This window comes from Zea mays, chromosome 2 (assembly GCF_902167145.1).
Source record: "Zea mays cultivar B73 chromosome 2, Zm-B73-REFERENCE-NAM-5.0, whole genome shotgun sequence".
Lineage (NCBI taxonomy): Eukaryota > Viridiplantae > Streptophyta > Magnoliopsida > Poales > Poaceae > Zea > Zea mays.
This window is the reverse complement of record NC_050097.1, coordinates 114,543,486-114,569,688: the sequence shown is the minus strand read 5'-3', so window position 1 is coordinate 114,569,688 and position 26,203 is coordinate 114,543,486. Positions and strand designations below refer to the sequence as shown.

At 44.5% G+C, this 26,203-nt stretch overlaps 1 protein-coding gene, 1 long non-coding RNA gene and 1 pseudogene across 12 annotated transcripts; 2 read left to right on the top strand and 1 right to left on the bottom strand.

Moving 5' to 3' along the window:
• Nucleotides 1-8,992: 8,992 nt before the first annotated feature.
• LOC100278112 (uncharacterized) lies at nt 8,993-17,881 on the bottom strand. 11 transcript variants are annotated; one of them, XM_023301507.1, is made up of 10 exons: nt 17,389-17,881; nt 16,522-16,610; nt 16,230-16,436; nt 15,884-15,940; nt 15,540-15,614; nt 15,353-15,461; nt 12,355-12,514; nt 12,107-12,241; nt 11,279-11,430; nt 8,993-9,996 (listed from the first exon to the last, which is right to left on the bottom strand). In XM_023301507.1, exon 10 carries the CDS (start codon nt 9,955-9,957, stop codon nt 9,445-9,447), a length of 513 nt encoding a protein of 170 aa, XP_023157275.1. In that variant the 5' UTR covers nt 9,958-9,996; nt 11,279-11,430; nt 12,107-12,241; nt 12,355-12,514; nt 15,353-15,461; nt 15,540-15,614; nt 15,884-15,940; nt 16,230-16,436; nt 16,522-16,610; nt 17,389-17,881; the 3' UTR covers nt 8,993-9,444. The 11 variants fall into 11 exon arrangements, with proteins under 11 accessions (XP_023157275.1, XP_023157276.1, XP_023157272.1 ...); XM_023301508.1 differs by having other exon boundaries at nt 12,132-12,236; XM_023301504.2 differs by having other exon boundaries at nt 12,132-12,241; nt 17,389-17,880.
• A 1,041-nt stretch (nt 17,882-18,922) lies between these two features.
• LOC109944017 (uncharacterized) lies at nt 18,923-19,679 on the top strand. The gene is made up of 2 exons (XR_002267248.1): nt 18,923-19,133; nt 19,392-19,679. It is a non-coding gene; the product is annotated as an uncharacterized lncRNA (long non-coding RNA).
• A 1,429-nt stretch (nt 19,680-21,108) lies between these two features.
• Nucleotides 21,109-26,203, top strand: part of LOC109944256 (disease resistance protein RGA5-like) — a 28,810-nt pseudogene continuing 23,715 nt past the window's right edge.

The window sequence follows — 26,203 nt, the reverse complement described above, 5'->3', positions numbered from 1 at the left end:
CCTCCAGGGGACAGGGAGCGCGCTAGCGAGCCTTGGTGATCGGGCATCGGCTACTCCCGATCTGCAGTCTCCTGGTGCTGGCGTTCCAGCATGTAGTGGTCCGAGATGGTGAAGGGGTGCTCGCAGTCCACGTCCGAGGATGCTCCCCAGTCCCAGCGCTCGTCCTCGGCGAAAATGGCGTCACGGGAGACATGTACTCGATTCGCGATGGGGTCGTAGAAGCGGTACGCTTTGGAGCCATCCTGGTAGCCGATGAAGACGACCTTGACTCCACGATCATCGAGCTTGCTGAGGTGTGGGCGCACTTTCTTGACGTAGGCCACACACCCGAACACCTTCAGGAAGTGCATGGGTGGCTTCTTTGCATGCCAGGCTTCAAACGGCGTCATGCCATCGAGTGCACTGGTGGGCGCCCTATTCAGCAGGAAGACAGCAGTGTGTACCGCTTCTCCCCAGAAGTGACCTGGCATGTTGCGGGCACGCAGGATGCTCCGCGCTGTCCCCACGACCATCTGGTTTCGCCGTTCCACAACGCCATTCTGTTGTGGCGTGCCTAGCGCCGAGAAGTGTCGCTAGATGCCTTCTCCTACACAATACTCGCCAAATTGCACAGAAGTGAATTCACCTCCATTATTGGTTCGAAGCACCTTCAGCTTCTTCCCGGTTTCCCGTTCGACCTTGGCTTGGAATGTCATGATCGCTGCCGGTGCATCCACCTTGGAACGCAGGAGGGTGAGCCACATATAGCGGCTCATGTCGTCGACGAGCAGCAAGAAGTAGGCGTTCCCGCCTGGCGTTGGTGGTGAGACGGGGCCGCAGAGGTCTCTGTGGACCAGTTCAGCTGCTCTTGCGCCCGGTATTTGGCCACCTTGGGGAACGACGCGCGCTTCTGCTTGGCGAGGACACAATCTTCACATACTTGCTCGACGTGGTTGACAGTCGGCAGCCCGTGCACCATCTTCTCGCGTCCCAGCTTGCGCAACGCCTAGAAGTTGAGGTGGCCATAGCGCTCATGCCAGCGCCATGCCACGTCGCTGATCCGCGCCGTGAAACACACCGGAGCGGTGATGGTCATGTCAAGGAGGTACAAGCGATTGGGTGAGCGTTGCACCTTCGCCAGCAGTTGGTGCTGCGGATCATGGAGGCGCAGCACTCCTCCCTCGATGTTGATTGCGTAGCCATCCTCGTCCATCTGGCCGAGACTCACGATGTTGGTGGTGAGGCGCGGGATGTAGTACACTCCTTCCAACTGGCGATGTTCTTCGGACTTGCAAGCGAAGAGGATTGTCCCCTTTCCCTCGATGGCGACCACGGACCCGTCGCCGAACCGGACAGATCCGGTGACAGCGGTGTCGAGCTCGGCAAAGATATTGCGTGTTCCCGTCATGTGATTCGTCGCCCCAGTGTCAAGCACCCAGCGGCGAGGTACCACGGCGTCCTCCCTCTGTTCCTGGCTCAGGTGAAGAAGCACCTTGGGTTCGGAGATGTGCACATGCCGCTGCATCTTCACGGCGGGCAGCATGAACACTTCCTGATCCGCGGTGATGTACATCAGCGCGTGATCATGGTCGTTCTCCTCGGCTTGGGCGACATGGGCTATGGCCTTCTTCTTGCCACGGCAGTCCTTGGCCCAATGGCCCACCTTGCCGCAGCTGTCGCAGCGGGTGTCGCGCGGTGGCCTGCCACCGCCATGGCCCAAGATCTGACCGAAGTGGCCATCCCGCGGTGTGGATCCATCACCGCCGCGACCGCGACGGCGTCCCCTGCCCTTTCCGTGGCTGCCTGAAGACGATCCTGCTCCCGGCGGGCTTTGCGGCGCGCCTCCCAATCCTCTTCATAGAGCATGAGGCGCCCCATGGAGTCGGTGATCTCCTTGGGCCTGCCGCGTTCTTCGAAGACGCGCAGCCGCCCGATGACCTCTTCGATCGAGACTTTGTTCAGATCCAAGAACATCTCGAGAGAGACGGCCGCTTGCGACAGGCGTTCTGGCACAACCTGCAGAAGCTTCTTCACCACCTCTGCGTCATCGATGTCGTCGCCGAGGACGCGGAGGTTGGTGGTGAGCGTCGAGATGCGGATGCCGAACTCGGAGACGGTCTCGCCTTCCTTGAAGACGATTTCGCCGAACTCGCGGCATAGGTGCTGCGCGCTGGCGTCGCGTGCACTGTCGTCACCAATCCGGAGCACCTTGACGGCGTCCCATGCCTCCTTGACGGTCTGCTTACGTCCGAGCGTCGCCCACATCTCGGAGGGAACCGAGCGCAGGAGACCTGCCATGGCTTGGCGGTCCTGTTGATACTCGTTTTCGTCAGCGTCTTTGTCGATCCCAATCTCGACGGTGTCCCAGACACGAACGGTCTGGAAATTAACCTGCATCACGAGCGCCCACTCGGAGTAGTTCGTCCGCGTGAGCATTGGCCATGCAACGTTCGCGGACGGGCACTCGATGACGCACTCGACGATGCGCGAGCCGGAGCGGCGGCGGCTGTAAGAGCGGCCGCGGCGTCGTGGCGGCGATCGCGAGGGCCTGACCTTGTTCTCACCGTCGCTATCGTCCGTCGGCCTCTTCATGGATGGCGACTTGTGTGACATGGCGATGGCAGAGAACTGGCTCCGGTACCAAATGTTAGAACTCCGGCGAGGAGGATGACACACGTGAAATAAACACAGAGGACACGATGGGTTTGGTGCTGTTAATGAGACAACGTTTTCTGTTTGTTCTCTATCTCTATATAAAGAAATTACACGCAGTTGTATATGGTAAGTAAATCACAATACCTGGAAGGTGATTGTGTGCTAATCTACTTGCTAAGAAAGAAACACTAATCCTGGGCTTACTATAACATCCGTGCCGTGAATGGTCCCAGCCGTTTGGTGCACCCCGAAGCGACACCTCTGATCCACGAGCAAAGTGACACCAAGGACGAAGACACCTTCGGAGGAAAATCAAAGAAAAGGATTTGAGACTTTACTCTCTCGATTCTATCCATTCTAAATCACAACTCGTTTTATCCAAATATATACTATGTCTAATTAATGTAGTAAAACCTATGAATCTCTAAAACAACAAAGACCATGAAATGATGACGTACGTGCCGAAGAACACGCACCAGCAAATGATGGTACAAATAAAAGAATATCACAGCAGGTACAATATGAAACAGTCCCAAATGGAACGTAATTATTGAAGTAGAGTTCGATCTACGAACACTCTCTTAATCTAACAATACCAATTACTTACATAAGAGGAGCGACATAAAAAATAGTACCAGCACATATATAGTTGTAGCTGACCATTTTCTTCACTTATGTAAGTTGCTAACTGGTAAAATTTAGCCTCTTGGGAGCTCACAAGCCACACTGATAAGAAAATAAGCATTGTCCTGCTAATTTTTCTGAGCACCTCCATGATGGGTCCTGATCTTGGCATGTATTGATCGACAGCTACTACACATCATCTTACGAAAAAGCTAATCAGACAGCTGTAAATCGATGCACAGACTACACGAGTCTATTGTTGAGCGAGTGAAGCGTGTTTCTCTGTAATCTGAAGTTTTTTTTTTTGTTATTCCTATCAATCGCTGTACAACACCAAGAATCAAGAAACAGGAGGGTGCCCAGATCGACACCAGTAACCTCTAGAACTTGGCAAAGAGAATTTTATAGTGTGATGGATCCCAGCAAAGGGAAGGTAAAAAGCTGAGCTTTATATGTTTGAGCAGAATGAGATGCCAGATTAACCACGGGTACAAGCTGTTGTGCATGCCTAATTGGAGCCTGGAGGAGCGCCACCTTTGGTGTTTGGCAGGAGTTAGGTCCAGAGGTTGGAGTTCCTTAGGACTCTAGTGTGTGGTGTGTGTGGTGGTCAAGTGTTTCTCCTTCCTTCGTCCAGGTCTTTCTTTAGTTTGTTTCGGTTCAACCCCTCATTCTTGGTTTGGAGTAGGGTGTAGTCTTTTCTTTTGTAAGAACCCTCTTTTTCTCTTCTACCTTAACGTAATGATATGCAGCTCTCATACATATTCAAGAAAAAAAAAGATGCCAGGTTTTTCTGGTGATTAGGCAAATAGAAAAAAAAGTTCATTGGCCCAAAAAAAATTCGCAAACATGCCTTGGCTGCATTTCTTATGGTTCGTTTCTGTTCGCAGATCCACAGCCATGATTGCACATTTTATATTTTAGTTAGGGGGAAAGCGCATGGTTCTTGTTTGGAAAAGGCCTATCATTGCCTTCTGGCACAAAAAACTAAGGAGGTGTTTAGTTTATAGGGACTAATTTGTAGTCCCACCATTTCATTTCATTTTAGTTACTAAATTACTAAATACAGAAACTAAAACTCTATTTTAGTTTCTATATTTGATAATTTAGAGATTAAAATGAAATAAAATAGAGGGACTAAAAATTAGTCCCTAGAAACTAAACAACCCCTAAGTAGTTCATTGTCTTATACCATTCATAGCTAGCTATCGATGTAAAGATCACCTTTCAACAATGAGTAGTTAGATTGTATGTAACCTACAAAGAATGAAAGATGACTAAGGCCCTGTTCGTTTTCACTTATAGATTATATAATCTAAATTATACTCTAGATTGTATAATCTGGATTATTTGCTCTAGATTAAATAAGCTAGGTGCTGCTGTTTGTTAGCTCAGATTATTTGGACTTGGCTTATTATTCATATGCATACAAATACAACAATACCCTCGGCTGTTTTATTTGTCTGGTGGGTGAGAACGTCTATAGACAGGTGGATGGCAATTGGAAGTAATTTTAATCAACTTGCCATGTGTAGTGGGTCTTTCATAAAAAATAAACTGAAATAAGCACCTTTTGATGAGTTTATAGATTATCATAATCTCAATTGCTAGATTATATAATCTTATCAGATAAGTTGCTTGTTTGTTTCCTCACTAGCTTATTTACATTGGATTATATAATCTACCTAGATTATAATCCCAAACAAACAGGGCCTAAATAATGTAGATCAGCTGCAAGGTGCCCTTGCTATGTACTATGATGAGTATCCATTGCCTTGAGCATAATTTTCCAGGAACCAGAATGATCATGAAGTAACTTCAACATGTAGGACCAGGACATGGCAGGATGTCAATAAGCGCCTAAGTGTAGTTGGATAAGGATCCATCCAAAAAATTAATCAAGTGTAAATATTAGAAGAATCGATTCCATAAGTTACCTTGTGATCGATCAAGCAAGCAAGATTCCATAAGCGATCTGATCCATCAAGCATTGAGCTTCAGGACTGCTTGTCCATGCAAGATCAATTCATTCAATAACATCGAGAAACACCTGTCACAACACGTTTGGTTTCGAGGATATCAAAGATTAGTGGGAATCTTAATAATATTCCAGGAAAAACAATTCCTAGGAAAATGATCGCAATCAAAAGGATATATCAATAGGTGAGGCTCTAAAGCTGTTCCCTGCAGCAACAAGAGAGAAGCGCGCGAATAAACCGAGGAATAAAGAGTAGCAACTGAATATTTATTTTCCTGGTGACCAAAGGGAGTAGTATATTTATTTTCATCATAAAACTAATCAGATTCCACCAGCAAAAACTGCAAACCAGTCCTTAAGCATATTAAAGCACATTTTCCGCATCCACAATCTGTTGGAGATATGACACTAAGGCTGTCTACTGTCCATTGTAGCCCCCTGTCCCCTCAAAGTTCTTAAATTTTTTTTGGAGCAACTACCCTCTTCCAAACATGCCAGAGAGTTTTGCTTCTTGTGCTTTGTAAGCTATTGTGACAGCTCTTATTTATCACTATTTTGTAGTTTCAGTAAACAAAAGAGTGAATCTTAATTTTTGAAAAAGTAACAACAAAACCTTAAAAGATACTTCCTTCAGTCGTCAAAAAAAAAAGATCCATTTTTGGACATCTTCATGGTCTCCGAAACCTTTCTAGTACATAACATAATTGTAAAAAAGTAGTGACTGAATACTGTTCCGAAACTGTTCTTCTAATAGAAAGGATCAATGAATCACGAAATTCAAAGAGAAATCAATGCTGGAAGCTCAAAATAATGTCGCTTCCTGGTGAGCTTCAGGGCTGCTTGTCCGTGCAAGACCAATTCATTCAATAACCTCAAGAAACATCTGTCACAAATCGTTTGGTTTAGAGGATATCAAAGATTAGTGGGAAACTTAATAGTATTCCCCCCCAAAAAAAATATTCATAGGAAAATAATAACAGACAAAAGGAGACATCAAAAGGTGATGGTCTAAAGCTGTTTAAAACAAATGGTACTTATCCAGGACTCAGAACCCTGCAACAACAAGATAGAAGTGAATAATCCGAGGAATAAAAGGGAACATATACATAAAGCGAACACAAAGATATGGCCTCGATCGTGTACCAAACAAGCTGGACCACATCGTCACGTAGCAAATTCCATGATGGACATTGTTCTTGAGTATTCGAGAAGGACATTGTTCTTGCAATACACCCCAGATTACTAATTTGTAGTTGCAGTGAACATGAACAGAAGAGTGAGTCTTAATTTTTTTGAGAAAGTAACTAAAACCTTAAAAGTTACTCCCTTCAGTTGCAACAAAAAAGATCCATTTCGGATATCTACATGGTCTCTGAAATCTTTCTAGTTCATAACATAACTATAAAAAGTAGCAACTGAATATTGTTCTGGAACTGCTTCCCTAATGCAAATATGGCCATATACCATACCAAAGGATCCATATATCTCAAAATTCAAAGAGGAATCGATGCTCGAAGCTCAAACATTCTGGCTGCACACTACTCAAAATAATGTGACCTCCTGATTACCAAAGGGGTAGCAAGTATATTTATTTTCATCATAAAACTAATCAGATTCCATCAGCAAAAAACTGCAAACCAGCCTTTAAGCATATTTAAGGGGTGTTTGAAGGCGCTAAAGTTAATAGTTAATGCCTAAAATTAGCTGGAGAAATCCAAACACTCTAGCTAATAGTTCAACTATTAGCTATTTTTAGTAAATTAGTTAATAGTTAGCTAGCTAATTCCACTGACAAATTTTAGCCAATTAACTGTTAGCTCTAGTTGATCAAACCCTCTCCCCCTGTAAGCACATCGGGACCTGCTTATGCTTCAAGTTGAAGCCACCACCTGATCACCTATATATATAGGGAGCCAAAATTAAATCCTGACAGAGATCGATCAGTCGTAGCATGGCATACCGGGAGTTGGAGCTGAGCCTCCTGTCAGCGCAGGAGCTGAAGAGCGTGAACCTGATGACGCGCATGCACGTGTACGCCGTGGTGAGCATCTCCGGCGACCCGCTGACGCGGCAGTGCACGGAGCCGGACCCATACGGCGGGCGGAACCCGTGCTGGAACGCGACGTTCCGGTTCGCCGTCCCTCCGACGGCGTCCGGCGCGTCCCTCCACGTGCTGCTCCGGGCCGAGCGGCTCCTGGGTGACCGCGACGTGGGCGAGGTCGTCGTCCCGCTCGCCGACATCCTCGCCGGCGCGACCGGCGCCGGGCCCCAGCCGCCGCAGGTGGCGTCGTACCAGGTCCGGAAGGTGCACCGGTGGGAACCGCGCGGCGTGCTGAACGTGTCCTACCGCCTGGGCCCCGTCGTCGCGCCGGTGGTAAAGCGGGTCCCGGACAAGGCGGCCAACTTCAGCGCCTATGCACCGGTGGGCGTGCCGCAGCACGACGAGGCGGCTCAGAATAAGTCACCCGTCATGGCCTACCCGGTAGGCGTGCCGCAGCAGGCGTCGCATCCTCCGGCGAAACCGGATCCATACCGGACGCCGACGCCGCCGCGTCCACGTACTGCGACCGTCCACGAGGCTTCTTCTGCTCCGGCTCCGCCGCCGATGAACGGGCTTGGCCAGCCGGGCCCTACTCATGTCTATATGGGCCCCCAAACGCAGATCATATTTGGCGGTGCCCCCACCTCGACGGCGACGTCTCCCGCTCGATCCATCGTCAGCCCAAGAAGCAGAAAGGAAGATCGTTGGAGGCCCAGTGTGCTCTCACAGTCACATCACGACACAGAATCTTCTTCCCCGTTCTCCTCCCGCAGCTCCTCCTTTTCGTCGTCACCATTATCGCCTCGCCCTTCCACCACCACTTCCCCTCGCCCACCGGCCGTCAGTGACGACGCAGAGGTTGCCACCTTCCGCCGCTCCACCTCCGTGTCGCCTTATTCGTCCTCCCCTCTGGCTCCCGTCCTACCTAAGCCAGCCATCTCTTCGCCGTTGCCTAGCGTGGCGCCCTCGCTCTCAACTCACCATTAAGACCCACAAAGACAAATCCTACATCTGTCTACGTGTCGTATGGTATGGCATTGCGCATAGTGTATGCATGGGCAAGTCTGTTTGTACGTATGTAGTTGTGTTCTCAAAGAAATAAAAAAAATAAAGTTCAAGTTTGTATATGAAAAATAACCCTCCTTTTCAAGGTAGTCTGTAACTCTGTATGGATGAATAGCATTTACTTTCCTTTTAGTGTAAATGGCGTGGCGCCAATGAACAAACTGGATAAGGTTGATCTGAATACCAAACCGTATATGATCTAAAGACAAAACAACCAGGAACTGGTTCTGATTTTTAGCCATACCAACAAGTCATTGTAATGTCAATTGTTACAAGTATTATGGTGTTGTTTGGCTAGGATTACGTGAATGGAATCTTCAGCATGCTAGAACCAAACACAAAGTAACGTAATCGTCTTGCGTTGGAGCAAACCGGACGAACCAAACAGCACCTATGTTTCTGAATATTCAGGTAACTTGTGGTGATGCATTGCCCCCCAAAAACCTAACACCCCATTTGGATGCTGGCATTAAGCTAGGATTTGGAGAATTGGAATTGTATATCTCCAATACCACCACGTGTTTGGATGTCTTGGAATTGAGCCTTAGAATTTGACCCTCAATTCACCATGATATCAGTACAGAAGCAAACCACACACCCCCAATACGGAACCGAGGAGCTTGGTATTTGCTGGAATTGAACATCAAAACATATGAAACAGAAACGTGCCCCAATACCATTTCAGCTTGAAATGAATTTGGAAAAACAACTCTGTTGATCCAATTCAATGCCAAGGAGAATTTAGAAATCAATTGATAAAATAAGGTTCTCAAATTAGCTCCAAGGGTAGAAGAATGCTCTGCTGTGGGATGTCAACCCTCAGGATGTAATGAATGGAACCGTAGTGTTATATTCATTCATCACCTAAGCAGAAATGGATTCAGTAACCAAAATTACCAGAATGAAACTGCATTATATTCTGACCATCTAGCTAATGAAACGCCGCTGCCATCAACAAACTGGGAATAATTCACTCATATGGCAATTGGCAACACAGCACAGAGGAGTGAAATGGAATCTGAGAATTGCCCTCAAAACTTCCTTTTTTCCCCCCATGCGACGACTGTAATGCCAGAACTAAACCAAGCAGATCTTCAGCCTAAGCCTACGAGATGCAGACCCAGACGCCGAGGACGATGAGCGTGGTACCAAGGACCGCGGGCGCTGGCCGGACGCGCTCGCCAAGGGCCGCGGCGGCGGCGGCCGTGGCGGCGAAAGTGACGGCGTTGGTGACGGGGACGGCCACGGAGATGGGCGCGCCGCCGAGGAGCGCGAAGAAGGCCGCGGACGCGCTCAGGTTGGCGGCGAACGGCGCCGAGTACTGCCACGTCAGGAGCAGCTCCGCCCACCGCCGGAGGACGTTGCCGGAGGGGCAGGCACGGGCGCGGCGGTCCCAGACGAGCGCGCCCCGCCGCATCAGCGCGTTGGTGGCGCCCCACACCAGACCCACCGCCACCATGCTCGCCGCGTCGCCGCGACCCGCGGCCATGGGCAGCGCACGGCGGGGTCTGAAGTCCGAACAACTAGGCAGCGTGGATCTGAGAGACGGGGGAGGTGAGAGTAGACTTGGCCTGAGAGGAAGAGCTGCCCGCTGGCCGGTGTGCGTCGCTTTTTTCATCCATCAGCGTGGGATAATAAATGCTAGGTATTTTTGGTCCTATAAAAAAAATACCATCCTCGCTCTCAAAAATTCTAAGTTTTAATAAAATATATATAACAGAATATTAATACTTATGGTACAAAGTTAGCTATATAATTAGATAAATTATTGAGTATATTGTTGTAAAAAGTTTTTTTAGAAATATAAATATTGTGTTGTGGAATGTAAAAAAATAACCAGTATAGACCTTGCAGTGAGATGTTTTATACACTACTAGGTGAATGCCCGTGCGTTGCAACGAAAACATATAATATCACAATAACTTATGTACAGATGTGTATTATACTCTTATGAGAAAATATTTCATAATCGATTTATGATTCTAGCCATACCTAATTTTTTTTTATTTTAATCTAGCTAATTCACCACTGCGTTGCAACCATCAGTACCATGCAAACTTCTATATATGATAGTATAATGTCTGTGTGTTGCTACGGTTTCTATATATTACGAGAGGTGCAAGTTAGATCTAGGGTATCCATAATCAATTCTACAAGAGGTGCATGTTAGATTTCAATATGAGATACAACAAAATCTTTTTCCCTTGTAAAACACTTAAATTTATTGTCCATTTTAGCCAATATATGATGTCATTATAGCCGAGAAAATAATTCAGCATGCCACGTGCTTTGATACACAGGGGTCTCAAGGACCCATCCCCCGTTCAAATGCAGGGACCCAATCATCTTGATGCATTGTGATGTTCAATGTGGAGCTCCACATGGAGTCTCTGCACATTTGAAGCACAAAGTTGTTTATAGAGTATTTGAAGCTTTTAAATTACAGAACAATAGATATGAAATTCGAATTCAGCTACAAATTTGGGATTCAATGCATCTAAAAGACTATTCCAATGTTTCTGTTAAGTATTGTAGCATGAACTGCACAAATCATTAAAAAGCATTCCCCAGAGGAAACCTACATCAGCACCTACTACTTCATAGAGCGCCCCAATTCATGACATTAGTAATGCAGGAAGGATATACAAGGGTGATATAGACATGGAAAATCCAAATGCATCACGATAGAAATTTGATAGTTGAGATCGTTAAGCACACTACTGTACCAACTATTTCATAAGCAGAATTTTGTCATGTGCCTAGTTATGTAATGCTGCAATATAATACTACATACATTCAAATAAACCAATAAAGCAAATGACAAAATGATCCTGAATATGTCAAACAAGTGACGTTTTGAAAATTCATTTTATCTATAGTTTAACAGTTGAATGTATGTAGAGTGAAACCCGACAAAGAGCCTCTTTCGGATGGCATACCTTATGAAATATGAATAATAATCAGAAATTGCATGTAGTGAATACATCAGATTTCATCGAAGCAGTGTAAAAGAAAGACTCCAGATTATGCACGCTGCAGTAAATCCACCACTGATTTGCAGGAGCAATCAACATATAAATAACAAATCAACCTGACAGAGCATGACGACATCACTCATTAGACAATTGGATTCTGATGGCTGCACACAGCCTGCTACAACACACTACTGAGAACGGAACTACATGCTTTTAAGTTCTGCGCTTCCTTATCTATTTCATGATAAAATAATTTACATATATTATTCACAGTAGTCTAGGTCAATTTTCATGCATGAGTTTTCAACACCCGACTTTGAGGGACTAACGAGAATTTGCCTTCAAAGTCCTTTATTTCTGGTGGAGGCATGTTTGATCTTCTAATGTGATAAAAAACCATGTATAGTAGCATCTAAAATTTTGCTATTATTGCGTGAACTTTAGATTATATAATCCAGTTGATAATATATGTTGTTTGTTTGTCACTTAACTTATTTAAGTTGGATTCCATAATCTAGAGAGTAAACAAGCAGGTCCTTATTCAATGATGAAAGCCACATCAAAAGCGAGCGAGGCAACTATAGTTGTATCATAATATGCTGTGTACCACCTTGAAACTGCCCAAACTTTTATTCTAAGCAGACAAGTGACAACTTGAAAACCACATCTTTCAATCAGTCCATTCTACATTTTCAGCAAAACATCCACTTGTACTAACTATCCACATTTTAGAGCCACAACCAGCGACAGGGTGTGACATAGAGACACAACCAACGACAAGGTGGGACATACCCTGTAGTATTAGTACACCACTGACCTTGTGTCCTTGTGCCATGTCATGGGCTGCTTTTTGGCCACAGAACCCCACTCGACGGAGGAGCTCCTGACGATGGAACGCACGCCTAGCACCTCACGGTGCAGGCTGATCTTCATGCGCGAAGTCTCACAATCATTATTTGTGTATAGGTTCGAAGTAACAGAGAGGGGCTGGGGAGAGTAGCAGTTTGACATTAGATGATATGAGTACGTGAGGTACCAACCTGGTAGGTCCATTTTTGGTTGTTGAGTTCCCTCTTCCTCTCATAGAGGCAGGACAACGTCACCGGAACAAGCACGACGATGTTCCACGCCTCGTAATGGGTGCCTTGGTGAGTACATAGTGAAAGTTCCCTTTGCCCGGGAACAGGATCTGGATGTCGCCTAGAGGGGGGGTGAATAGGCGAATAAAAAATTATCACTTTAAAACTTTAGTTCTTACTCTACTCAAGGACCAGATCGCAGTGGAATGAAAGATCCTTCGAGTAGGTTGCAGCGGAATAGAAGATCCTGTCTCAAAATGCCCTGCACTTCAAATATAACTTGTACCACAGATAAGTGTTGAAGTGCAGATATAAAAAGTGAGTAAGACAGAGAGTCAGCACACAATACAGAGCGAAGCACACAGACGCAGGAATTTATCCCGAGGTTCGGCCAAGCCTGAAATGCTTGCCTAGTCCTCGTTGGAGTTAGCCACACCTGGGCTTGGAGTCTATTTCAACTCCTTCCTCCGTTTGCTCAGATCTGTCAGTATGACAGATAGAGCCTTCCACTATGTTGAGTTGGGTTACAACAAAGCCGCGGCTGCTTACAATCTTCTTGACAGCACTCCGGCGGAGTAACAATGCGCTCAAGACTTTGCTCTAGCTCTTTGCAGCACCTCTCCACTCTCTAAAGGCTTATAACTTTGCCTTCACACAAACTAGAGAGATTTACACAAGAGGGAGAGAGAGAATCGATCCGAGTGATGTATACAATTGTTGGCTGCACTTGTGTTGTTGTTTGAGGCGCCTAGGGGTCCCTTTTATAGCCCCAAATGGCCTAGGAGCCGTTAGAGCTTCATTTGGAAGCTCCCAGCCTTCCCTGGTTGCGGGTGCACCGGACTGTCCGGTGGCGCACCGGACAGTGAACAGTAACGGATCTGATTGACAGTTTCCTTCTCTGGAACAGCTAGCCGTTGGTGCACCGGACAGGTTACTATTCACTGTCCTGTGCACCGGACAGGTCACTATTCACTGTCCTGTGCACCGGACACAGCTACTATTCACTGTCCTGTGCACCGGACGCTGCGACTATTCACTGTCCTGTGCACCAGACGCTGCGACTATTCACTGTCCTGTGCACCGGACACAGTTACTATTCACTGTCCTGTGCACCGGACAGAGTTACTATTCACTGTCCTGTGCACCGGACAGCTACTATTCACTGTCCTGTGCACCAGCCAACAGCACACTAAGTGCTTTTTCCTCCGTTCTTTCTCCGTTTGACTTCAACTTTTGGGAGGATTTTCCTGAGACTTAAACAAACACATTTAGAGTATAATCCAATTGATTTAGTCCTAGAAACTTACATCTTTCTTGTTCTTCTCCTAGTTTTTCTGTTTCTCCTCCAGCAGAGCTCAGAATGGTACTTTCTCTACAGAAAGAGTTAGAGAGCAAACCAAAGCACCAAACTTGTAGTAAGAGGTGTATGCAAAATGGTTGAACACTCAAACCTTACATACTTAACCTTTTTTATCGTTTTACCCAATTTGGCTTGTTTGAGGTCGATGTTGGACTCTAAACCATCAAGTCAACTTGACTTGATCTAGATTGACATATCTGAGCCCCAACCCCCGTTCACTTCTCGAGCTTGATCTTGAGCCTTATGTAGTGATCCTTGATGCACCATAAGTCTTCTTAACTCGATCAACCTTGACTTTGCAAGTCTTCTTCTTCACCCCTGGCTTTGGGTTCCTGGTCTCCTTGACCTTCTCCCGTGCACTCGATAACTCGAAGCTCTTCTTGCCTCCATCCTTGGCTTGATCGGTTGTCTCTGAGTTACGCACACCAAGTCTCACTTAAGCAATGTCCATCTTACTTGTGATGTCCATTATCTATAGATAATCCAGTCTTTGGACCATCACACTTGTTCACTTGTGTTGAACCCTGTTAGCTTTGCATTAAGCACCTGTTCAACACTTAGCACACTTGTTAGTCCTTTAATTGGGTTGTCATCCAAACCACCAAAACCCACAAGAGAGCTTTCACATAGCTGACACTTCCACAAATTCAAATATGTTGAAATGTACAACTGATAATATATGGCAACAGACTTTGGATCTGAGCCCATTATCAAAACAAACAAAACCATATAGTTGTGATAATAAGTGTCCACATTGATTGTGATTTCAAGGCAAGTAAGTGATCGTTATAATTTTTCTGGTGAGTTTAATGCCTGAAACACAGACGCAACAGGAAGTTCCCCTAAGGCAAGTAATTAATGCATCTTCATGGTAATATGTTAAGCAGGACCTCATGGCCGATTCACAAAAAAGAAAACTAAAATCTATCTACACCCAAAACAAAAAAAACATCCTAGTAAAATAATGTGAAATGATGGAAAAGAAAATGAGCTCGAACTTTGGCATACCAGTTATACCTACTACAGAGTGATAACTTCTTCAACATAATTCAGCCACTCCCTCCTTTCTAAATTGTAGGTCGTTTTGGCTTTTATAGTGTATATAGGCATTTTTGTCCTTTTTAGGTTCATAACTTTTACTGTGTATGTAGATACACTGTAGAATAAGACACATAGCAAAAGCTTTGTATTTAGAAAAGCTAAAATGACTTCTAATTTGGTATTGAAGGAGTACCTAAAATCAAGTCTATCCACCTAGAAACATTGTTTTTTGCTCATTGCCATAAGGTCACCAGGTTTGAGTATTCTTTTAGAATAAATTTTTTAAGGTAGTAGAATCAATTGGCTGAAATTTGTGAAATTGTTTCTCTTTGTCCTAAAGAATATCATACATTTGTCTTTACTCCTAAACAATGAATGAGCTTAATTATTTTCTTGTCTAGTAAATTCAATTTCACACGCCCTATCAAGCAATTTGAAAGGAGATGGCAATACATTTGAAGGAGTTCTTGCACACTTAAATAACACTGCATTGGAACTGATGGCAGTGTTAATACAACTGCTTGCATCTTAAACAAATGAAAAAATTTGGAGTTTTACCTTCCATTCTCTAGTCTTTTTTTGCTAATGACCAGTGAAGAATAAGTGGCTTTGTATAGTTTGTTGCCAAGTGAACTTCTGTTTCATTTTGAACCCTGGTGGAAATTGCCTTAATAAGAGAGAAATTTAATTAGCCTAGTGGAAGCAAGGGCGGGAAACATAAAGAATATTTGTCAAGGATCCTAACCAGTCCTCACTTGACACCATGAGTGCCATCAAAATTGCACAGATCAACCTGAGAACAAATCTTCACTGAATGTGTCTGCAAAATAACCCCAACATCATAAGATGAATGTACAATTTTGATGGCTTTAATTCCAAGAAATATAAAATGTGTGAATGCTACATTAGCATAAAAGAAATGGCAGTGCAAAGAGTGTAGCCTAATCTAAGGGTCCAACCGTTCCCAAACAAATAGATAGAAAAAAACCATGAGAAACAATACAAGTCTCATAAGAGTGAAGTTGTAAAACCAAAACATATCACCACAACCATAAATTGTGGAAATTGCAATGGAAAAACCAGCTATACCAGGAGAAAAGGATAATTGGCGCAAATCTTCAATGAAGGGCATTGACTCAATATCACCTAAAATAAAAAGTGAAATCAATTTATCTGCTATATTATAATAATTACATAAGTGTCATATTGTAAGATGTCATAAAACCCTACACACAGTGCCTCCTAATTCAATAACACAAACATCAGCTGGATAGATCTGCCCATCCACAAGAACTAAAGACACTGACTGTATCCACTATTTTATTTCATCAGTGACATGAGGAACAACCTGGATATTTGAAACCATAGGTATTTTAAATTATGTGATATGGACAGTCCAATGCAACATGAGTAATAAATGCCACAGAAAAATTACCTATAAAGTCTTTCCAATATAATCACCCCTTCTCTCCTTCTCAATGACAGACCGAAAGAAGTAGAAACTATCAGTTACAATCTCAAATGAGAAAACACAAGTATTTCCTTGAGCTAGAAGATACTGGTATATATTTCTAGAGGTAATATTATCCCTCGTCAGAGTAACATCTATGAAACACTCATAATTCCCCAAATCCAAGTCAACCTACAAATACCACAGGTTAGGTAGATACCATCGAGGCTGCAAATTTTAAAAATGTGTATTAAATGGAAGTATTAGGGAGATGTACCTATCCACCGTTATCAAGAAAATCAAGAACAGACACCTCACCATGCTCAAAGGGGGACATTGTACCTGTATCTGTGTTCAAGTATGGATCTACAAAAATAGGAAACCAAAGTAGTAAGACCAATGCCGAGCAAAGCTTTGCTCCCTCCAAACAGTTTAACATTAGAAAGTTGAAATTTTGACTTAACCATTTACAAATAGTCAGTTTTAATTTTCTCGTTTGCCACCTGTGGATAATGTGAATTCTTAGTGACACATTTCAGACTTCGATCAATAACGAGTGCTGATGCTATTAGCTAATGCTGCCATATTCATCTTTTAAAAGCATGTTCCATTCATCCTAGAAAGGTGCCTTCATTCGTGCAAGGGTGTTGGTTGAGGATGTTCATCTGGTTGGTCTGATGGTCTCCCACCACTTTCAACCTTTTATGTGTGTTTCTACTCAACATCTTCTACAATAATTGGCAGCTATATTGTTTCCATGGTGAAGTTGCGAGAACGATGTGTATATCTGGATGACTTTAGGGATGAGTCTCCTCTGACTTAAGTGAGAGGGACTTGAATCATTAACTGTACATGGATCACAGTGAGATATATTTCCAATCTGCAAAAGGTACTAACATTACTTCAGTATCTAAATCACCCAAAGCATTTCCAGTCTAAAATTAGGAATGCACTACGACATGCGTTCATTGGTTCCCTAATTTAAAACACAGACTAAGAAATTTTCTAAACCCACGGCGGAACAGTCCTAGTAGAGACACTACACTGTCTCGCATAATTTCATGAACAACAATTTACAAGCACTACAAACCGACCCTTGAATCATCCACTTGCAAATAGAAGAAAGCGGTGATGCGGCACGTACTGGACGGCGGACCGCATCAGCAGTCGCTGGGGGCAGGGGGGCACGGACCAGAGCCACGGAGGCGACGAACGAATCGAAGACGATCCCAAGAATGAGCCAGCAAACCTACCGTCCAGCCATGCCATTGAGGTCGACAACGCTGGCCAGGTGCTCCATCAGGCCGGAGAAGTTCTGCAGGTCCGAGAGCACTCCCCGCCCCATCATCTTCTCGAGGAGGTCCATGGCGTCGGGCCCTCTCAGGGCAGGGCGGTGGTAGCAACGGTGTGGCAGGAAGGAAGAGGGTGAGATGGGGGTTGCGCGAGCTGCAGCAGCAGGGAGAGGAAGTGGATGGGTGACGCCGTGACGGCGGGGACGCGAGGGTGGGGGAGGAAACGGGCACGACCTAGGGGTAGGGGCGTCGGCTACCGTATCGCCGGGTGGGGCGTGGGGTTGTTGCGCATGCAGGGGAGGTGGGAGCACATTTGGATCGTGCAGGGATAGACGACGATTAACGCACGGGCAGGGCAGTGTTAGCGGCGACGCGAGGATCGTGGATCCTATCGCGGAGAGGACGGCGGGTTGATCAAGAAAAAAATGAGGGTGTTTTTTTTTATAAAAAAATGACGCACGACCGTTGAAACTGGTGCTTTAAGTATAGTAGAGATATACCGAAGGTTCTCTATCTTTAGGTTTGTTTTAGTAACGATGGAACAAGCTTTATCTTAATATGCACATACGAGTCGTGGTTCAAATGGACCATGCTAAGAGTCTAGAAGGTCCGAAAGGTGAAGGCACGTGGATAAGAAGACCAAGGAGGATTCAAGCGACGTGTCTGACACGATTCTAAGAAGAAAAGACAAAACGCCCTTGAAAAGACAACAATAATCTTAACGACCTCTATAGATCATGACCTCTATAGATCATGTATATGGGTTAAAGATATAAATGTAATTTTATATAAAGTTATACGTCGTATTATCCTTATAAATCCCTATAAATAGAGGTACAATGTATATGCATGGAACATGTATCTTTTTTATACCCAACAACTTCCTCGGATACCTTATTCTTAATAAAACTAAGGGGTGTTTTAATACATTAGAGCTAATGGTTTACGGATAAAATTAGTCGAGATGTCGAAACAACCAAGCTAATAGTTCAGATATTAGCTACTTTTAGTAAAATAGCTAATACTATCTTCGTTTTCGAATATTTGTTACCCGCTAGTTTATTTTACCTTAAACGCGATAAATAAAAAGAACGGAGGAAGTAGTTAGCTAGCTAATTTTTCTAGCAAATTTGTTAGTCAACTAAGTATTAGCTCTAGTGCATAGATCTTGAAGCGTTAAAAGGTACGGCATTCCACCACCTTCCGGACACCTAGGAGACACCTAATTATCATATGCAGCGATAAAATGGTAGCAAGATGGAAGGAGAAAAGGGGGAAAAGAGAGGGGATAAGGGCTCCAGCCCACTTAGACAGCCCACCATCCCAGCCCATATGCCCTCCCTCTCATCCCTATTTTGACCTACTTCTCATCTAAAAAACTCCCTACGTCGTCGCCCTACTCTCTCACGCTCCAGCGCCGCCGCCCACCCCTTCGATCTTCCTCTAGTGCTGCTCCCCTACCCTTCGAGCTCCCTCCAAGCTATCGTCGGGACATGACACCACCGCTCATCAAGCGTCACCGCTCTGTCCTTCAAGCTCCCTCCAGCACTGCCGCTGCTTCCCATCAGATCGACGCCTACTCTCCCGAGAAATCAGTGTTGGAACACTTTCCCTCATCTTTATCTCCATCCTCCCTCCCTCCCTCCATGTCTAATTCTGCATGGCGATGGTGAACGCCAGAATTTTTGAGCGCCTATACGCCTAGGTGACGTCTTAAAAACTATGTTTTAGTGCATACAAACATGCCCCTAATTAATATCATGTTACTTGTCTCGGTCTAACAGACAGTCTGAGCATAATATAGAGAAGAATGAAGTCATTTAATCTTGTATATAATTCACTAACTCCAACACAGCCGGCTCAGGAGCACACAAACAACTCCGGGTTCATCGGCGGTGGCATGTGGACACCACCAGCGAGGAGCCTAGAACGACGCTGGCTACGTGCGTGCGGGACTAGACGATTCACATGGCCGCCGGTTTGTTCCGGTCCTTCCCTCCGTTCCCGTTGCCCAGCGCCCACATCAACTGCAGTCAGCCTCCAGGCGCCACCGCCGCCCCAGGCTCCGACGCGCCGGGCGCGTCCTCTTCCTCCTTTGGCTCGCTGAGGTTGTCACCAGTAGAAAAAAGCTTAAAAACTACAATAGCATATAATTTTTATAGGTAGTTTTGGTTATCAACCACCAATGCTATTTGTAGTGTTGGTTCTTTAATAAATCGCCACTAGAAACCGGTATTAAAAATTATTTTTATCCTTAATTTTTTGAGTTTTTCAAACGATCTCGGATGATAAAACTACTAAAATAAAAGTTATAGATCTCAAAAAATTATAATATTTTTTAGTTACAACTTTTTATTTGAAATCATCTCAGCTCTCAAAAAAATACATTCGAGTTTGTCAAATTTAAAATGCAAATTTTGCAAACAACCTCGGATAGAAAAAAACATCAAAATAAAAGTTGTGGGACTATAGAAGTTATTTAAATTTTTAGTTGACAATTTTTTTGTTTGAGTTAATTTACAGTCTCAAATAGTCAATTTATACTCAGTTAGTTATAATATTTGGATAACAAAATTATAGTTTAAGCAAAGTCAAGTCATAGACAGAGTGGTTGAGGAGGTTTTTTGGAGGGTGAGGTTACCTGTTCGATTTCCAACCATCACGTAGCACGTAAAATTTGCGTGAAAATATCGTGACTTACGACTCCCCCCAACCTTGACGACGCGCTGACACTGCAGTCGGATTCTTGGATCCTGTAGCTTGTTTGATCTTGTGCTATTCTTCTTGCTCGAATGCTCTTGCAACCTGAAGTAGGAGTAGGGATGGATTCAGATGTCTAGAGATCCGAATTATTTGTTCCGTATTTAGATAAAGTGCTAATATGGATATCCGTATTCGATTTTAATATGGATGTTAAATAGACATATCCGAATTCGGTTTTTCTCTATCCAGTTTAAGATTCGTATTCGACAAAACCGTGAAATATCCGATACTATTCGTATCCGAAAGGAAAAAGTATTCGATAAAATCAATTTAAACTTACTTTTATTACTTTTACTAATTACAAGTGATTTTAAACTTTAAATAATGTACTAAAAACTGATATACACCATTTAAAATGTTAAAATATTCATATCATAAATAAATATCATAAATAAATGATTGTGTTAATCTTACATTACTAGTGATATACAATGATAAATTTTAATTAATATAAAAAGTCTAATTTTGAATACATTAGATTATTCGAGTGTTTAGAGTCCAAAATACAAATATAATTAATATACGAAAAGATTATATTTAAGGTCCAAAATATAAATATACCAGGTATAAATAATTTATTTAAAAATATGATATTCAACTAAGTTTCAATTAAATAATATATATACTATTGTTTATAATTTGCTTGTAATATGATTTTTATCAACTATAAATTCCATCGATAAAACAAATTAATACTTGTTATGATGCTATGTTCCAAATCAAGTAAGTATTCAAATGTGAATCCAAATTTGAACTATTCATTTTGTATTTGTATCTGATAATATCCATATTCGTATTTGAATTAAAATATGGTAAACAGTGACATTCGGATTCGTTTCCATGTATATCTGATCCGAATCCATCCCTAAGTAGGAGTAAAAGCTGAATTCGGTATGAGATCTAATATACAAACGCACCCTATGGAGGGGCTACTGGTGTGCGCAACGACTAGGGCATTGAATCACGTGCTAAAGAAGCTTGCGGCCTTGATGGGTGGGTGATAAGTAAACGCTTCAAGCGGGTGCGCCGCGAGGTACAGTCTCTCACGGCTGAGCTTGCTGCCATCCATGCGTTCCTTCTCGTCAAGTCAGAAGAGGAGAATCCCGATGCACAGGACAAGAACTGGATGAAGGAGGTTCGCGAGCTCTCCTACGATATGGAGGATACCATTGACGAGTTCATGCTCCGTGTTGATGACAAGTCTATTAGTCCCGAGGGCTTCGTCCACAAATTCAAAGCTTTTCTAACCAGGGCCAAGAATCGCCGCCGGATTGCAAAGGCAATCGAAGACCTCAAGGCCCAAGTCAAGGAGGTGGAACCGTGGAATGAAGACAGGAACGGAAGATACAAAAGTAATAAGACTATCATGAATACAAGTAGGGTCTGTTCGGTTGTCCAGGATTGGACCCAGAATTATTACACCTGATAAAATCTTATATAAAATAGGTAAACAATCTAGACAGGAATAGTTACAGGCCACCATTTCTGAGCAACCGAACAGCCCCTAATGCAACCACGGACCATAGAGCTCTTGATATGTTTGAGGATGCTTCAAAGCTTGTCGGCGTCGATGGACCAAAAGACGAGCTGATGAAATGCCTGGCAAGGAAGCATCAAGATGCTGCTGCATCAGAACCACATGAGGTGAAGATGTTCTCTATTTTTTGACATGGAGTGGCAGGAAAGACAACACTTGCGAACCAAGTATATGTAGAGCTGAAGAAACAGTTCGACTTCGATTGCTAGGCTTTTGTGTCAGTGTCACGGAATCCGGACATGATGAAATTTCTCAGCGAAGTAACCAATGAACCTTATGCATGCACTGAAGCAGGGAGTACCCAACAGATTGTTGGTAGAATCGCTGATTTCCTCGGGGATAAAAGGTAAGGGTGTTGATACATTGTTTGGTCCCCTAGCAATATAGTTCCATTCTTACAATCCATTGCAGTTGTGGCCTCTACTTCTCATCGAATAATTTAGTCTCCTACCGGGCTTGGCACTTGCCATGATCCTCCTAATGGTGTTGAACCTCAGCCAAGTAAAATTAAAGGAATCCAATCTCTTATGAACCTTTTTAAAGAATACTAACACCTTTTTTTGCTGCCCAGCTATATTATCTGTATTTGTGTAGTTTCTGTGGCCGTATAAATTCACACTCGATGAACCTTTAGCAGTATAAGTTTTATGTGTTCTATGGTTCTCGTTTTTCTTATGATGAGGGAATGCGTGACCTTTGTTCATTATTGTTAGCATGTTTACTTTTTCTTTACTGTTAGTGTAGGATCGGTAAGGCGACTAGAGGGAGGTGAATGGGAGCTAATCGGATTTTTGTCTCCAAACACTGAAAATTAATACTTTACTTCAATTGAGATGAAGTAAGTGCACAAACCATAAACACATCAGCGAACGACTGATCTCATGATTACAAAATGTTCCTAATACTCACATGAGACCAGTAAAACAAACGGATCGCAAATCGGACACCAAAAAGTCCAAAACGGTACAATACAGTATCGTCAACAAGTGTTGTTTTCAGCTATACAAAAATCCGTTCTTGATTTCAAAACTAAACTAAACGAACTCCGATTGATATGAAATTTTACACACACGTGAGCAAATATCTTTGCAAGATCTCCCCGAATTTTGAGCTCAATCCAACTTGTGAATCACCCGCAGATTTAAAAATACAGCAGAAATTAGGGTTTTGTTGGGGTTTTCTAGAAACGAGTTCAACCTGAATTTTTCTCAGATCGTGACCAAAATCTGCAACAAATAGGTGTATGCAGTGGTCCGAAGAGTGCAACTCACCACCAAACAATCCCCAGACCAAATCCTCTCAAAGGAATCAAAGTTTTTCACCAACAACATAAGATCGGGAAAAGGAGAAACCAAGACTATAAAATTTCAGAAATTTCAGCAAGGGTACAAACTGAGATTTGAAGCCAAAGAGCCCTGTGGGCTGGACCGGCGACCCTTCCTCTGATTAAACTTGAAAATCAAGAACACAGTCGAAGTACAAAATCACTGCGGAAACCTCGGCTCAACTGGTGTCTACCTAGAGAGAAAACTAGGAGCTCTAGAATGAGTGCTCAAAACAAATGGCATCAAAGGGATGCTGAACCAACCAGCCCTCCCTTCTATTTATAGAGGGTTATTCTCACTTCCTAAACTACCCTATTTACATAGAGCCTATCCACTCCACCGGGGCGAAATGGACCAACTCCTAGGTTTTCGATCCGACGGCCACGTCCTTCACACGGAGTTGCTTCGCCATGATGCACCCTCCGTGATCATGTCGCGTGCCGCCACCGGTTCCCTTCGGAACCGCCACCGCCGAGTTTTGAGGCCCAAACTCAGCAAAACCCGTCATCCGTAGCGCTGGGTGGTTTTGAGACCCAAACCACCAAACCTGTCATGAGCATCGCACCTCGTGCACGTCCTTCACAATCAAACATGTGTCCCGCTAGTCCTTGACCATGCCGGCAACACGGTCCACTCCACCACATCCTTGCACAAGTGTGTGTCCCAGGTGTCAGCCACCGTGATTGGTCACCTGGCTACTCTGATCCGTCAGTCAAGACCCAGCACTCGCCCTTCACCGCTCCCGGTCCATCAGCACGAGCCCGCATGACCTTCACCTCAACCATCAACCACTGTTCCTGTGCTCCTCACCTGCACACCACAAGTCGACCGACATGGTTGCACAAGCATAATCTCACACTCTGGTCAGTCCACTGACTACCCCAGAGTGCTACCCATTGACAATCACTCATCATGAACCCGAACCACAAGGGACAAGTCAACCTTGTGTTCGCAATCTCCCCCTTGATGAGTGCATTGTCAACACCACCATTTGAGCATATGTAAACATAAAGAGTAAGAAGAGAAACTCACTCAAATGACCATAAGCCAGATAAAAGCCAGATAAGTCATTTAGAGTAAGCAAAACTTGGTCCCCAAATAAATGGGCAATGGCTCAACACGACCAAGCAAGAAAAGACTAGCCCTCAATAAAAGGCAAAAGCAGGGTTCGACACCACTAACCAGAAGCCAAAATCTCATCGGAGCACAAAAGCTAAAATCAAAGCTAGTTCCTCTAGAAGGAGGCAAACGACTCAACACAACTAGCAATAGCTCCAAATAACATATCTCGCCCTATTGAATGAGCGGAAGCCCGAAAGACAAAATTTTCCCCCTAGATAGAGGAAACGGGAAATCTCAAAATCTCTCCCCCTTGTTGATAATGGAACTCATCAAGCACAGACAGGGGTAGAAAGAAAAACTCCCTCTTGACAAGAGAACCCCCCTGAGAAAAAACAGAAATGCAACAAAGAGTATGAAATAGAGAAAATGCATGAGCTTCAGGAGTATACCAGCCAGAGTGTAAAAAATGCTCTAAGCGGTGTTGTGCTAAGTGTGCAGCAATAAATGCACGTGCTAGTAGATGCTCAAACTGGGGATATGCACAAGATATGTGAAGTGTAAGTATTTTGAATCAGTTTTAAGCATTTCAAAGAGATGTTCACCACAAAGACAACACTAAGCATATAGTAAGCAAGAAATCAACTAAGTGCCAGTCACAAGTGAACAAGGTGAACTACCCCAAACAGTGATCACTCATCATGCTAGAAACATATCTGAAATAGATACCATTTGAAATTTTCAGGATATATCGAATTTTGTAGTGGATTCCAAATTTCATTGAAAAGCATGTGAGTGCGAGAGGTTGTAAGCATTGTCTTTGTCTAACTTTTCAACCGAGTGTAGCTTATGTAGATAAGCAATCAGAAGCTAAAAACACCGGTTTTGATCGTCCACTACACTGCTCAAGTTCATCCAAAAGTGCAAATGGAAGTAGTCTTGATACAGTGATGTGGTGACAAATACAAACCCATCTCGATCTTTCTGATTATCACTTATCTTGATTTTGAATTTTTAGCATGATATGAATAAATCAAGACAAGTGAATGACTCAAAGCATGAGACATAGCCACCTAGCACACTAGTAATAGCAAAAAGGATTTCAACTCATCCTACACATGCTAGGTCACTACAGGAAACGCATAAATTTTCGTGGGTCGGGCTATTTTTGTCGGCCGACCCACGAAAATACAATGTTATTTTCGTCGGCCAGCGTGACCGACGAAAATGTGGTCTATTTTCGTGGGCCAGTGAATATTTTCGTGGGCAGGCCCACGAGAATACGAAAGGTATTTTCGTCGGCCTCGGGACCGACGAAAATGTGGGTTATTTTCGTCGGCCGCAGCCAGGCCGACGAAAATAAAGTGGGGTATTTTCGTCGGCCTCAGCCAGGCCGACGAAAATAAGTCATTAACCGGCCTCTATTTTGGTCGGCCTTAATGAGGCCGACGAAAATAGAGGCCCGTTAATCGTCCATCCGGCCTCAGCGCGCTTCTTCTCGCTCTCGCTCGTCCATCTCTAGCAGCGCCGCCGCCCGCCCGCCCTCGCCGCGCTCGCCCCGCCCTCGCCGCGCTCGCCTCGCCGCGCTCGCCGCGCCGCGCCTGAGCGCGCCGCCGCACGCGGACCTCGCACCCTCGCCGCGCCGCCCGCGAAGAAGGGAGTGCGCCGCCGCACGCAGCCCGCGCGCCCGCGCCCCGCCTGAGCGCGCCGCCCGCGCCCCGCTCGCCCGCGAAGAAGGGAGCCCGTGGCCGCCGTCGTGAAGAAGGGAGCCTGCCGTCCGTCCACGCCGCGCCCGCCATCCGTCGACGCCGCCCTCGTTCCCCGCGGTGAGCCTCCCCGTCTCCCTTCTTCATTTGATGCACATGGCGGACGTGGCGTGCCATGCGCGTGCCGTGGCAGCCGTTAACCGTTATACAGATTGTTAAGGCGGTGGTGAACTGGTGATTTATAGCTAGCTTATCTTATCCAATGTATCGCTTGTTT